This window comes from Zingiber officinale, chromosome 2B (assembly GCF_018446385.1).
Source record: "Zingiber officinale cultivar Zhangliang chromosome 2B, Zo_v1.1, whole genome shotgun sequence".
Classification (NCBI taxonomy): Eukaryota; Viridiplantae; Streptophyta; class Magnoliopsida; order Zingiberales; family Zingiberaceae; genus Zingiber; species Zingiber officinale.
Genome location: NC_055989.1, coordinates 68,576,677 through 68,591,201, shown reverse-complemented (window position 1 = coordinate 68,591,201; position 14,525 = coordinate 68,576,677). Strand labels below are relative to the sequence as shown.

Here is a 14,525-nt window from a genome sequence, read left to right as displayed (position 1 = left end):
TACTGAAATTTACGTCCCGTTAGACTAAAGATTTGATCTCAATACTTCATGTGATAATTAACGCCACAAAGCCAACTCAATTGTCTGCTATTTGCGATCCATTGCCTTGATCATCGGCTGAAAGCTAGTCCACGATAATATATCATTTACCAACTCAGTTAAGTATGTGAGATAAACCTAAGAGGTCCCCTCGGATGGCTCTAATGGTTAGCACATGAGGTGTTGTCACCATGAAATCTGGGGTCCGAATCTCAATAAAGTCAAGGTAAATGTCTTCCTTATATGTTAGTCACTATTTCTAAAACTAGTAGTCACTTATGATTTATCTCCTCCGTATTAACCCTCGGACAAATTGACGAAAATATGAGGAACTAACGTATTCACTTTTTACCACCGTTACATAAACCCAATAGGCCAAGATGCTCTCTGGATAAATGGTGGATACATAAGTCAAATCATCTACCAATTAACCAATGGCAGTCCCGTAATTTTCTTGGATTCGCCATCAAAATATCATATCATGAGTTGGTGTCGGTGTGAGATCGGAAACGAGCAGAGAAAGCGGAAAGAGGGATGGGCGTGGCGATTCTAGACGGATCGACGGTGCGAGCCTTCGTCGGCGACGAGGCAGCCTTCAACCGGAGCATCGACGAACGATTCGCGGCGCTGGATCTCAACGGCGACGGCGTCCTCTCCCGCGCCGAGCTCCGCCGCGCCCTCGAGACCTTCCGCCTCCTCGAGACCCACTTCGGCGTCGACGTCGTCACTCCGCCGGCCGAGCTCGCGGCCCTCTACAACTCCATCTTTGACCAGTTCGACCTCGACCGCAGCGGCACGGTCGACCGAGATGAGTTCCGCGCCGAGATGCGCAACATCCTCCTCGCCATCGCCGACGGCCTCGGCGACTCCCCGATCCAGGTCGTCCTGGAGGAGGACGAGGCGGGGTCTAACCTCCTGCAGCAGGCGGTCGACCTCGAGGCCTCGAAGATTGCCGCTGCTTCCGCCGCCGCGCCGCCCCTTTCTTGACGGTGCGCTGTAACGCTTACCGAATACCGCAGCGCAGCGGACCCCTTCTTCTAGTAAGTAGTTCACCCACCACGGAATAAACTTCGCTCGACTGTCTGCGTGCCACGTGTCGGTTGTAAATCTTTGGGTCGTGTTTGTTGCTGTTCAACTGGGGTTGTTGTGACGTCGTGATGACCTGCGCACTCTCGTTGCAATAAAATGGCTTGAATTTATTATCATTGAGAATGATTTTAGTTGAATATCTTCGATCCCCTTTTAATGAATAAAATAAGAAAAACAAACAAAATTAGAAAAAGGAAAACTGTTTAATTAATTTATTTAATAGGCCAGAGAATTCAGTTAATTAAAAGGGGGAAAAACGAGAGAGAGAGAAAGATAACCAGAACCGAAAATAGGAATAATCACAGCCGTAAATCCAAACTGAGGCTTTCCTTGGCGTTTGGCATGAACTGGAACCCCAATTGGCTTTTCGAAGGAGACGCAGATGGAGAAGAAGAAGCGGCGATCAAGCCGTTATTGTTCACAACAAAGTGACCGCCTCCTCTTCCTCGAGGATCCATGGCTTGATCTCCTCCTCCTCCTCCTCCTCCTCCTTTTGTCATCAATGGGATCGCCGGGATCGGTGAGTCCAGGCCGGGCACCGCGCCGTGGTGGCGCCAGATTGGCCGCCAGGTGCCTCCGCCGATGGGATGGCCCACGGGGGACAGCCCGTCGTGGAAACCGGTAGCGGCGTGGAACGGAGGGGATGGCACGGCGACGGTTTGGTGGTGGTGGTGGTGGTGGTAGTTGAAGAGGCCGTAGAAGTGGTGGCGGCCGTCGACTGCCCAGGCGGCGTGGTGGGCCTGGAGGTGGGCCCGCTTGGCGTGCTGGCGCTCCCGCTTGTGAGCGTTTTGGTGCCCGCCTAGAGCTTGCGAGGTCGGGAATTGGCGGCAGCAGTAGTGGCACTCGAACTTGCGCGCGCTCTCGCCTCCTCCTACGTTATTAACGGCGGAGGATGCGGCAGCGGCTGTGGCGGTGGCGGTGTTGGTTGTCGATATGTTGGTGATAGTCGAGTGGTCTTTGGCGGTGGTGGCGGTGTCGTCTTCGGTGCTGCGGCAATGAGGGACTTCGATCCCGAAGAGGCGGATGGCCGAGGCGTTGCCGCTGGAAGTGGGTTTCGGGGCGGTTGGTCGGATGAAGGGCAGCTGGGCGAAGGAGTCTACGGCGCCCATGAAATCGCGCGCCTCAAGCTCGCTCATTTTTCAGACTGCTGTCGCTTCCTGTTCGATCAATTGCCTCAGTAGAATTCAGCAGTAAGTTTAGGTATGAAGAAGGAAAGGAGAGGGAGATGGTACTAGAAGAGCTATTTCTTTTGCCCTTTATTCGGCTTGATCCCAATTCCTTTGAATGATCACAGCTCACTGAGATGCTGGCGTTTGATATCTCACTCTCACCTGTAGTTCGGAGGATGATGGCGCTGTGAGGTGTTCTGTCTATTAAGAAGACTGGGAGTGAGGTAGAGAGAGAGAAATATCGACAAATGAAGCTGATCCCATCTTTTGATAGCAGTACTGTCTATAGATGCAGTAGCTGTTTTCTTCTGCTGGTGGTTGAGTTGAGTCACTGAATCGGTCTGGTGGTGGAGCTGGCTTTTGGCTTGTTAAACACCAACCAAGTACCACAACGAGGCTACAGCATCACCTCTCCATGGCCAATCTGCTCTTCTTTTTTATTCTGTTACTTCAATTTTCTACTTTACAACTTTGGCTTTCATGCATGTGTAAGAAACCAGCAGACATCAGTGGAGGAGTAGACAAGTACGTGACCACCTCTGCTTCTCTCTCTCTCTGAGGTTGTGTTTACCCTCGCTTCAGTATGTGATACAACTCCATTAGGTACTCTCTTTAATCGATACCTGTTGCCTCTTTATATCTGGTGGCTGGATGCTGCAGAGCAAGGAAAGTGGTCCTGGAGAAAGAAAGGTATGCACTGGTGTTTGATGATTACTTTGGCTTTGTACATGTTCTTTCATGTTTTATGCTAGTAAGTGTTTACTTGAGCTAGTTTTAAAGGACATGTTCATCCATGCTACAGTCTACTTTTCTTCTCTGATTGTGCAGCTTGTATAATGCTTCTTCAAAGTTCCTCTTCATTTGAATCAGAGTTTATGTAACCATACCATAAATTACCTTTGCAACCTTTATCAAGGAAAAAAACATTATCAAAAGTGCTAGAAACTTATGGTTAAAGTTGATAGGTGGTTCTAACATGGAGATATGACCACAATGTTATGCATTGGAAAGTAATGTTGAGTCTAACTTAAGGACATCCTTGTTAACAAAAATCTCTTTTTATCGCTTCTTGCATTGGTATGGGCTATAGAAGCCAAATTACGTTCATATGACCAGGTAAGGTTGATGTAATACCTTCATTCCTTCTCCTTTAGTATGTAGAATATTTTTGGGCATCTAGCTGTCTAGATATCTAGGGATCTGTATTTCTGGCTCAAATTATTAGTTCATTAATCCCGAGTTTGATATTTGTCATTGTCATTTGGAAGCATGATGTAGAAACAATGAATACCACAGGACCATATTAAAACAATTTTAGCCAAAACTTATGTGTGTGTATATCTTTATGCAACCCGAACAATTTAATTAGACAAGAGTTAACTTCGTTTCAAAAACTTTTCCACTGAGATAGAAACTCTGCTCATGAAAATCAACATCAAAAGTGAAGGTTGATGTTGAGTTCAATTTGTTTGTCAATAATGAACATGCAAAAGCCAACCAGAATTTTAGCAGGAATTTTTTTTGTCATCCTGTGATTACAATCTATATATGCATATTGGTCTTTGAACAAGAGACAGACAAAGGGTGGATCACTTAACAAGGTTATTTCTATTTTTGACTAAATCTCGATAGCTCGAGTACGAGTAGTAATATAGCAAACCTTATCTTTATGCTGAAGTTCCCTGCCACTCCCCCTTTGTCTCTATGACTAAATATCTTGTTGGTAAAAAAGAGGATGCCTTGTTCATGCATGCCAGACATACTCTGTAATTGTTCCCTCTTATTACTGCTGATGGTTCATCTTTTTCTGCTTTTTTCTCCCTCATTTGTACTCTGCACTGGTCCAGTGAAATGGACACAACACAAATCATAAATCTACTGTAGTCCTCTGAACTATTTATCCACCTCATAAAAATAACCCTAGCAATAGCCAAATTCAAATTAAGTAATGCCCCCACTAACTTATTACTGACATGTACCACTCTGGGATTCATGCTTGCTTGTTTTCTCCATAACTCTGTCACTGAGCATACCCAATTTCATCCATTGGCTTTCATGTTTAACAAGAGGCATTCTTGTCTCATCCCCTAGCTCATCAGCTTGCTTATGAAACAATAGGAAGTCCTTAGTAAAACCAAGGTTGTTTGATTAGCATGTCTTTGTCTTTATAATACAAAAGCCAGCTCAATGAGCCAAGCTACACTCAGTGCTGATGTTCATTACTACACTGGGCATATTTTATATCTTAAATTCGATCAATTTGGGGTCTGTCACAGATCTTTCATAATGTTTTTGCTTCACGAGGTTATACACACATGCGCACACTAAATCTGTAACTGCTGAGAGGAGCCATTTAATAAGGAAATGTTTCAGACATTCCTAAATTGTAGCTGGATGTAAACAGATGAAGAATTCATTTCTTAGCTACACAAACTTGATTATTAAGGCCAATCAGAGCACACCACATACATCTTATGGACTCTGACATTGAATCAATTATTGAACTCAAACTTTGAAGAAGAGGATGTTTTGGTGCGCGATAAACCCCCAATCAATGCCACCAGGGCTGGGTCTGCTCATTAATACTTTGGTGGTCTTCTCAAGGCATGAGATGATCGTGCTGTCGGAATAATGATTTAATCTTAGGACCACTACGGATGGAATGGGATCTCAAAGCCCTAGTCCTCTTTGATCAAATAAATTGCAGTTGTTTTCTTAATGTAGCCAAAAAAGAAAGGAAAGTGAAGTGGAGGTGCCTCTTTTGTCATCAGCAATGAATGTCCATGAGGGCTTGTGGGGACTGTTCTTGCTTCAAAATGATTACGCCTACTTTATAAACCTCAATTCAAGTTGATTGAATAGCCCCTGTCATTTTTGCTCGTCTCCTCTGTTATTATCTTCAATCTTTCATGTGTAAAACATCTCCTAACTTTTAAGCATCAAGATTATGATGGAAGTGGTAATCATATTTAAAGTAACACTTGGTGAAAACAATGCACATCTTTAAAATGTGTTTCGAACTCTCAAAATTAGCTGGATTAAATGGGTGGTTTCGATTATACATATATCGTGGCAAAAGGTGATTTTCTCGCCCTCGGTGCCTCCTCCATCCCATCACAGGCCACCACGGAAGAGGTAAATCCGCTACTAGCCTTGGACAGTTAAATAGGATTATACATATATCCTAATAGTATAGAAAGAGTAGAAGATCCAATGTTACCTCCTTTTACTCGTTCTTTACATCATAGAATATATATTTGTTCTAAAATATGTTATTTCCTTTTTAAGATTTTCTGTGGACTAGTTCTCTGTAGAATATTTTTCAGGCTTGCATAATTATATTTGACATACATGGTAGCTCCTCAGGTTCTTGCATCCTTGTGTCGGCATTTGGATACCTACACTTAACTTTTACAAAGTCGCGATGCTGCAGAAATTTGGTAGGACACAAGGATGTACATGAAGAGCTAACACAAAACATGCCGGTAGTACATGAAGAGCTATCTAAGCAAGTCATCTATTTTCCTTGTTTATTGATAGGGAGGTTTATAAGTGGCCATGCTTGTTTAAAAGAATCATATCTATCAAACATCCAAGGCATTAATGATAGGTGGCCCTCAATGGTACTTTTCCTATTTTACTACACGTTTATGTTTTAGAGTTCAGTGAATCAAACTAATAAGACCACATTCCTAGTAGATTAAGTCTTATGGAGAATCGCCATTTGCATTAATTTTCAAAGTGCTGGCTTTGTGTGTGATCATTATCATCATCTATCAGTCTGCATCGACCTCAACAATCTGTCTTTGTTACCCTTAATTGCTTTTATTTGATTGTGTGTTCTGGATGACAGTTTATGGAGATGGTGCATTCGATGGTCAAGTTGAGCTGAATTATTTATGTCATCGACAAGGTCCCAATTTGTGCAGCACAAGGACACGAGTAGGACACGGAGACGCGGAAACACCCACATTTCTTTCTATTCATGTTGCTGTGTGAATTTTTACAAAAAATGTGACCCGATGTTCATCGCCATTTGCTCCAAGGCGACTTACACAAAATGCCTGACACCCAAAGAAATTCATTGATGGATGAGACAAAGATAAAGGTGCTGGTGGATCAGTTGAATATACCTTTTGACATAATCAACTCTTCATTTTGTCTCCTTTTCATGTTCTTTCCGTTTGCCCCATATCATGCTTGATCGTAAAGGAGGGGAATGAAGGTTTAACGCACGACCCCGACACTGATTCTTGTTTAGTTTTTCTAAACCTTCCAAATCCATGTGCCAAATTTAGTCTTGCATCGTCCCATGTCGATCCTAGGTAGCACTACAAATATCTATGCCTAACCTGGTCAAAATGGATCTGGGAATAGTGTAACAAGTAAGATCACATGATTGATATGAAGTCCTTCCTCGATCACTTTCATCCTAGGCAAATTTCTAAGATGTGTCAAGGAACATGAATTGAATTCAATCTGGTGTCAAGGACCACGCAGAGAGGACCACAGAACATGATCCCTGACGACATTGCTCGAATCCAGTTTCGATGGCTCAGCATTTTGGTCAGGATGGCAGTCTCCCCATCCTTCATGTTCCCATCCATCAAGCCTCTCCTTTATGCAGCTCCCAATGCCAGTGCCTTATAGGGACCAACACTGCTTCAAACATTCATCCTTTCTATGAAAAAAAAAACTGTTTTAATAGATGGAACTGCCGGTCGATTTAACCAGATAAGCTTGGTCTCAATCTAACCCTGTCTATTGGTCGGCCATTTTAATGAGTTAAACCTGACATCAAATGTGACCATGTTGAACTTGAAGTAGTAGAAATACTTCAATCAAACCAGACTTGAACTATTAACTTTAGTTACTCTTAAGCTAGTAAGAAGAGTGCCCCCGCCTCCAACGGCAGGGGCTTAGGCAAGTGAGGATGGGAGGTCCCCTGTGTTTTTTTTTTAAAAAAAAATAATACTATATCTCATCGTCATTTTGATCGGTCATCGGTCATCATCGTTCATGTCAAAAAATTAAAATTGATCATATATTTAAAAAGCTCTCGACGAAAATTATTAATTTGTAGCATTTTTATGAGAAAATATCATTACTTGGAAGGTTAAATATTAAATTTTAAAAATATAATATAATAATAAACAGATTATGAAGCGAGGGCATTAAATTAAAATTGATTCGAGTTCGAACTAAATCTAACGGATAGGTGCGGAGATAAGGATTATGTTTGTTCTAAATCGAGATTGATTTGATTAAGTTATGACCGAATTAAATTTATAGTTTAAACGGATTCGATCGGTTTAAAATGAATTAAGATATTTTTGGAAAAACCTTCTCTTTCCCTTTTTTTTCTCTGCAGCCCTCATTGTGCTATACGCCACTGTCGTGCCTTCGACCATCCCTCTCTTTTATTTCTCCCTTCCTCTTCTTCCCTATTTCCTTCTCCTTCTCCTTCTCTTCTCCCACGATAATAAATCTGTGGTTTTTTCCTCGCCTCTCCTCTTCTCAAGCACCATCAAGCAAGAAAAGTATCATTAGATTCTATAAGTATCCCGTGTTAGTTTTGATGTGATCAACTAAATTAAAGTTAGGTCTTGTTGTCTTTGGATGTCATGTGTTTAAGTGTGCAGGAACTTAGGAGTACAGGAAGTTGAGCGAAAGATGCAACTAATGAGAAGGATGACATGGGAGAGTCAACAAGCTCGGTGCGTCCGAGACACGAGACGCTACAGAAGAGTACGTTGGCAGACGAGAAGGAGGCGTGCGACGTTTCCGAAGGATGAGAAGCTAAAGCGGAAGGTTGCTCGAGAAGGCCGGAAAATGGGTTCGGGTGAGCTCTATTCCGGATAGCCGAAATCACCCAAGCCAACGGAGCAGGAATGGAAGACTTGGATGAAAAGTCATCCTAAAGTTGACTGTGGTCCGGGAGCCCGAGATATTCCGGGCGCCTGGACTAGTCCAGCGGGGCGCCTTAGCAAGGCGCCCTTGTGCGAAGGCGGTCTGAGCATCCGGAGCTATTCCAAGCGCCCAAACTAGAGAAATTTATCCAGATCGGGCTGTTACGATTCATTGTGTCGTGAAGAAAGTTTTATCCACACCTAGATGCTCGGAACCCTTCCAGGTGCCCGGAGCAAGGCTATCAATACAGCTAGTCAAAACAATACTTAAAACAATGTTCTCTTCTATTCTACTTTGTGATCTAGTGTTTTAAATACTATAAGAGGCTTCTCCGTCAGAAGGAGATTTGATAGTGAGCTTTCAACGTTGATCCGGTGGTAAGGTAGGGTCCAATCGACAGGAGGTCAAAGTGGTCAACGTTAGGCGAGCGTCCGATCGGGCAAATTACCTCCGTGGTCAGCAGGAAGAGTAGACGATCTGACACTTCAACATCTCGGTCAGACACCGAGCTTCCGATGCTCATGAAGCTCAACCAAGGAGGCACGAAGGTCGAGCGGCCATTTCGCTCGGCCAAACAGTGGATGCAACCTCGACCTGGTAGACAGGGCTCCCTCGCTCGATGGGGGGAGCCAACCAGCAGAACATTGGCTGAGCGGACTCTTGGCCCGGTGATAACCATGATTTTGCTACATTATTTTAATTCATAATGCATGTTTTTAATGGTTTGTTCATAGCTTAATCTCACATTTACATCATATTTCAAAATTGCATTTGAATTTGGACTTAATTACAAATTGGCTTATAATTATGGTATTTGATGCTAATATTTGATTCTTATTTTGTAGGCATCAAAAGGGTCATGGACCCGATCAAATCAGACCGCATTTGGGCTCAAATCAAGGACTTAATGAGGCGATCAAACCTTGGAGCATTATGAACCGTCCATTGAAGACTGGAGAGATCTGAGCCATCCGTCAAGGATCTGGTCCATCCGAGCTACGAGGAAGCATATCACAGCCATAGATGAAGATCCAAGGGTTTTGAGCCAGATCAGAGACAATCTAATCGTTGATCAAGCCCCGGAATATTCTGGACCGTCCGATCAAGTTTGAGGAGGATTTAAAAGGCACGAGAAGCTACAGTAGACGATGGGCTCGGCGGATCGCGATTTCTGCTACAGTGTTCTTCTTCTTTTCCGCCTCGACGCCGAGTTCCCATTCCTCATTTCCAGATCCGGCTAGCAACTTTCTTCAACGACAGCTATCCTAAGCTTCTGGCGTTCATCTTCCGGCGATCAGAGAAGTGCTAGAGGGAGGTTTCTCGGCACAGCTTGATTCTGCTTCACCGCGCATTCTTGATCCGGGGAGGTTTCCGATCAGCGAACTTCGTACCCAACTGAGATCAGAGGGAGGTTTCTTTGAGTCTCAGATCTCATTTCGACTTCCATTCCATAGCACAACTTGGATGAATTGGCCATTTGATCCGGTTTGCACAATCACAGAGTCAAGCTCTGTTTTCTTCGGTTGGTGAGATTATCAGAAGATTGGGAGTTAGAGGGGAGGTTTCCGAAGACTATGAGCACCTACTAGTAATAGCTGGAGGTAGAGATTAGTTGTTGAATGCTTGAGGGGAGGTTTCCAATAGCATTTCTGTTCACGGCAGATTGTGGAGGTTTGAGCTTGGATTTGGATGAGGAATGTTTAGGTTTTGTTTTTATTTATCTTGTCTTTGAATTGTGTTCAAACTTTGCTCAGATCTTCAGATCTGATACCTACCTTTGTAATTTCAATTTTTGTTTGAGATTTTATGTTTATGATTTCGAATTCTTGCTTTCAAACCCGGATTATTGACCTGATACTGATACTGATATTGACCTTAGTGCTATTAGGTTTATTCTGCTACTAATGTTGATGGTTGTAGGCTCTTGTGATGTAGTTAGTAATTCTTTGCTCTGATTTTGGTCCTTGAACTTGTAATCTTGCTTAAATGAAGATGGATCAACTTTAGTTTTGATTGTTACCTCTGTTTAAGGAGTTTATGAGTTCATCTATTTCTGTGAATGAGCTTAGTTGTAGAAAACTTAACTTGAGATTTGATTGTGTACCTTGTTACTGAGATTGTAGATTGTGGAGATAGGAATTGAACCATTTGATTCAATGATGCATAAAAATCCTCGTTTAAGTGATGCTCATTTGGTTGGAAGGAAGGTGATCAAGTTAAGAAGAGAGTGATATGTAGAGAAGAATAAACCTTATTTGATTTTAGTTTCAATTGAAGAACAACTCAATTTGCTATGTGAATCAATTCTAGAATACTCACACATTTATAAGTAACCCTTGGACAAATACGACTTGGGACTCGTTGCTACAACGCTTGTATTAATTTTAATGAGTTTCAATTTTAATTAATTTGATGTGCCACGTGACATGAAAATGGCCAACACCAAATTTTGGCGCCATTGCCGGGGACCTAACTAGCAATGTGTGTTTATTTTGAATTTGATTGATTTTATTTGTTAACATGTTGATTGATTTGATTGCTTATTGTTTTTGTATTTTCATGTTGGTTTGTTCTTGAATTTTTAGGTGCTTTTACTGTTCATGCTTCATGTGTATGAAACTTTATGCTTTTGAATCTTCTAACATTGATTTCTAGTGTTGTAGTGAAGAACAGGAGATTTCTTAAGCATGGATCCATATTTTCAGAATTATGGAGGTGGAATGGAGAGTTATCATTTTCAGCCTGAGTATCAAATTTACCCAAACATGGATCGACAAAATAGGTATGAATCATTTTCTAATGGTTTTAATGCTAATTGGGTGGACAATTCATGTTTCAGGTATGAAAATGCACAAGGACAATTTGTTGAGTCATATCCAGCCTACCAGAGTTCATATGGGTTCCAAGAAGTTTCAACATCTTTTACCCCACAACCTTTTCAACAAAATGACCCTTAGATGAATGAGACAACATGGAAACTCAGAGAGATTATGCAGCAAATGAATGAATATCAAGAGCAGCAATTCTCAAGGATACAGAATATACAGAGTCAGATAGATCAAATTGCATCATCCATCAATCAGCTGAAAGCACAAAACTCCAGTGGAGAGATGGAAAGTAGCGATTCTGTCAGGCCTGACCCTACTCCCATTGCTTCACATGATTTTTCTAGTATTTTTTGTGATAATTATGTCATTATGCAAATTTATGATCCTAATGATTTTATTTTTGAAGATGTTGTTAGTGATTCAGGTTCTAAACATATTTTTGAAGATGATTTAAGTGTAGGGGGAATGCTTACTGGAAGCATTACCTCAAGAATCACCAAGAACTGAAGATGTAAGTGTAGGGACTTGTGCTATGGAGCCAAGCACCCAAGAATCACTGCATGAAGTTGTACAACCACCTGAACCATCACTTGAATCAGAACTTGAGCATTTACTTGATGAAAATGAGGTAACAATCACCACTCCAGGTACCTTTCAACATGAAAAGGTGAGTTTTTCTTGTGATTTATCAGAAAATTTCATTGAGGTACAAATTGTTGACTTTATTAGATGTGATTCATTTCTTGATACATATTTTACTCACACTAATATTCTCCTATCTTCTTTTTATCCCACATGCGTGTGGGAGACGTTTTCTTTGATTGATGTTGTAGGAGAACATAAGCTTCCGGAGTAGATGCTTACACTGAACCGCTTCAGACCTCCAAAAATAATTTGCAAGGGAAAAATGAGGAATAAAAAGAACTTGTCTGCAACCAAGGATACTCCACTTCCGGGGTGGCTTCTTTTGCTTAATCTTCTTCAACCGCCCGGAGTTAAGGGGAGTTTGTTCCTTGCTTTAATTCTTTTTGCTTTATACGTTTCCTTAGTTTCATTTTTCTATAATTGCATTTTATTTCCACACTTTACTTTCATACTTTGCATTTTTGTTTAGTACATAGCATTTTAGTTGAATAAATTCTCTCATGAATTTTCTAAGTAATATTTTTAAGATGGTAAAAGTTTCTTAAATTGGATCATCAATTTTAGGTCATGTGACATGATTAGGTGCTCTACTTACATGATATTGGTTAATTTGGTGGTGAATTCTATTTTGATCAATTGAGCTTGATTGCATGAAAATTACCTAGAGAGGACCACTTTAAGCCATATCTCATCATTTTCTTTTATGTGACATGTACTTACAACAATTGAACTCTAGAACTTGTTTAATTTCTTTTCAAAGTCGCAATAGCATATGTATGCATGGAAATAAAGGATATTGTCATTCTTGTTCCATCATATTTTCCATTTCTTTCTCCACAATTTTCTTGAAATATTCTCATCAAGCATTCTAATTCTTAATTCTCTTTGCTTGTCATATTTCTTTTATTTCGTTGAGAGATTTGGATTAATTGCTTGATGAGTTAGATTAACTTGGATGGATGCGAAGTTTTAAGTGTGGGGGAGGGGATTCAATGTTGGAGTTGAAGGATGTTGGAATTTCAGCCAAAAAAAAAATAGTGTTTGAGGTAGATGTTGGTAGTTGGTATGCTAATTAACAGTTCTAAAGGAAGAAACAAGGAAGCTGGAATAGTGAAAGGATGAAATGTGAATTTATATCAGACAGATTGCTCAAAATTTGTTGCTGAAAAGTATAAACAGTGAGCTATAGAATGATGAAATGAAATCTGGAAAATTGAGTTGCAGAGGCTGTTGTTGGAGTTCACTGGTGCGTCAAATTTTGAAATGTAAGAAATCGAAGTGCTGATACATTAACTTGGAAAACATCATGCTGAATTATGTTTCTGAAGCTGAAAACTGAGTATGCATGATGAAAATCTGCAAGAATGAAGTTCTGAATTTTCATGAAACAAACATGGCTGAATTTGAAACTGCAGTGTGCAGTAAATCAGAAGTTGATGCAATATGTTTGGCTACTGATTTTGTAGCTATGGGAATTAAAATTCGAGCTGTAATTTTTATGTCATTTTAAGAAAATGTGATTGCTGAAATTCTGGAGCAGAGTAGCTGATTTCTGAATGGATAGTGATGCAAAGAACATGAATCAAGACAAAATTGAGCTACTGAACTCTTCTTTTTCTTGTTGTTGCGGCCGTTGAAGAAACTTTGAAATGGAAGTTGAATCCCTGAGATGAATTCAGTGCTGTTATCAAAGATTGAAAGTTGGACAACAGAAAATTCTGTTATCAAGAATTTAAGTTGAGTGTTGAAATTTCATTGAATCTAGATTCAGTGAAACTATCGGATATATGAAATCTATGTGCTAAGAAAGATGCTGCAGAATTTGAAGTTGTGTGTGCCAAGACTTCTTTTACAAACTCTCTGGACATGAATAGATTTAAAAATGGAGAAAGCTGAAAGCTGCAGCAGTGAATGTGTAAGTTGTGCCAATCTTTCAATCAATTTTCTAATCAGGAATAAGACTGCAAGAAATCGAAGTGTTGATATTTAACCTAGCATTCTTCTGAATGGTTGAAATACAGAAATTCAAAGTAAGGTATACTGGAAATTGCAGCACTCAAACTGTGTGTTGGTTCATAGTTTTTGCTGTGAAATCTGTAGGAATACCAATCCAGCTGTATTCTTTTCCAGTTCCTTTCTTGTATCTGAGCAAAAAGAAGACATTTTAGATAGCCAATAAAATTGTAATTGATGAATCAATTCTGATATGTTGCGTGCCAAGCTTTAGTGACAAGTTTCTGCAATAATTGAAATGTTTAAGAGAAGAATAGGAACTGGATCTTAAATTTGAATTTATTGCCATTATCATTAGTTGATGAGTGGAGCTCCTTACTATTATGAAAGTATCTAAGTTTGGAGGGAAGTGCATTGCAGATTTAAAAAACTGTGAACCTTTGTATTGCCAAAACCTGCTGTTGTCTCTGTTTTTTTTTTAAATTGGTTTTGAAGTTTATTATGTGGATGGGCAATACAACATTTGCATTTCAATTTTTGAAACTGAAAATTTCTGCAAAGATCAGATTCTGTAGAGACTGATTAACAGTGCTTTGAATTGAGGCTCCAATCACTTTGATGCTAAAGTTGAATATTTCATAGGATCTGATTTCTGAAATTTCAAAGTATTCAATCCTGAAATTGAAACTTCTGTACTAAAAGTGTCCTGTATCCAGCAAATTGAAGCTATGGAGCTGTGAGTTGATTTTTAATGTTGTGTGCCAATTTATGGATACAAGTTCCTTATCAGTAGGAAGTTTAGATTTTGCAGAAACACTGGGATTTGGTGCTGTTATCAGAGGTTGAAAGCTGGATAGCTATAAGTGTATAAGAAATATAAAGCTATGGCTGC

At 40.5% G+C, this 14,525-nt stretch overlaps 1 protein-coding gene across 1 annotated transcript; it reads left to right on the top strand.

Moving 5' to 3' along the window:
* Positions 1-521: 521 nt before the first annotated feature.
* LOC122045803 lies at positions 522-1,244 on the top strand. The gene has a single exon (XM_042606171.1). It carries the CDS (start codon positions 574-576, stop codon positions 1,024-1,026), a length of 453 nt encoding a protein of 150 aa, XP_042462105.1. The 5' UTR covers positions 522-573; the 3' UTR covers positions 1,027-1,244.
* The last annotated feature ends 13,281 nt before the right edge of the window (positions 1,245-14,525 follow it).

Coding starts and splice junctions, on each gene's coding strand:
- LOC122045803 (XM_042606171.1), top strand. CDS start 574: ATGGGCGTGGCGATTCTAGACGGATCGACGGTGCGAGCCTTCGTCGGC.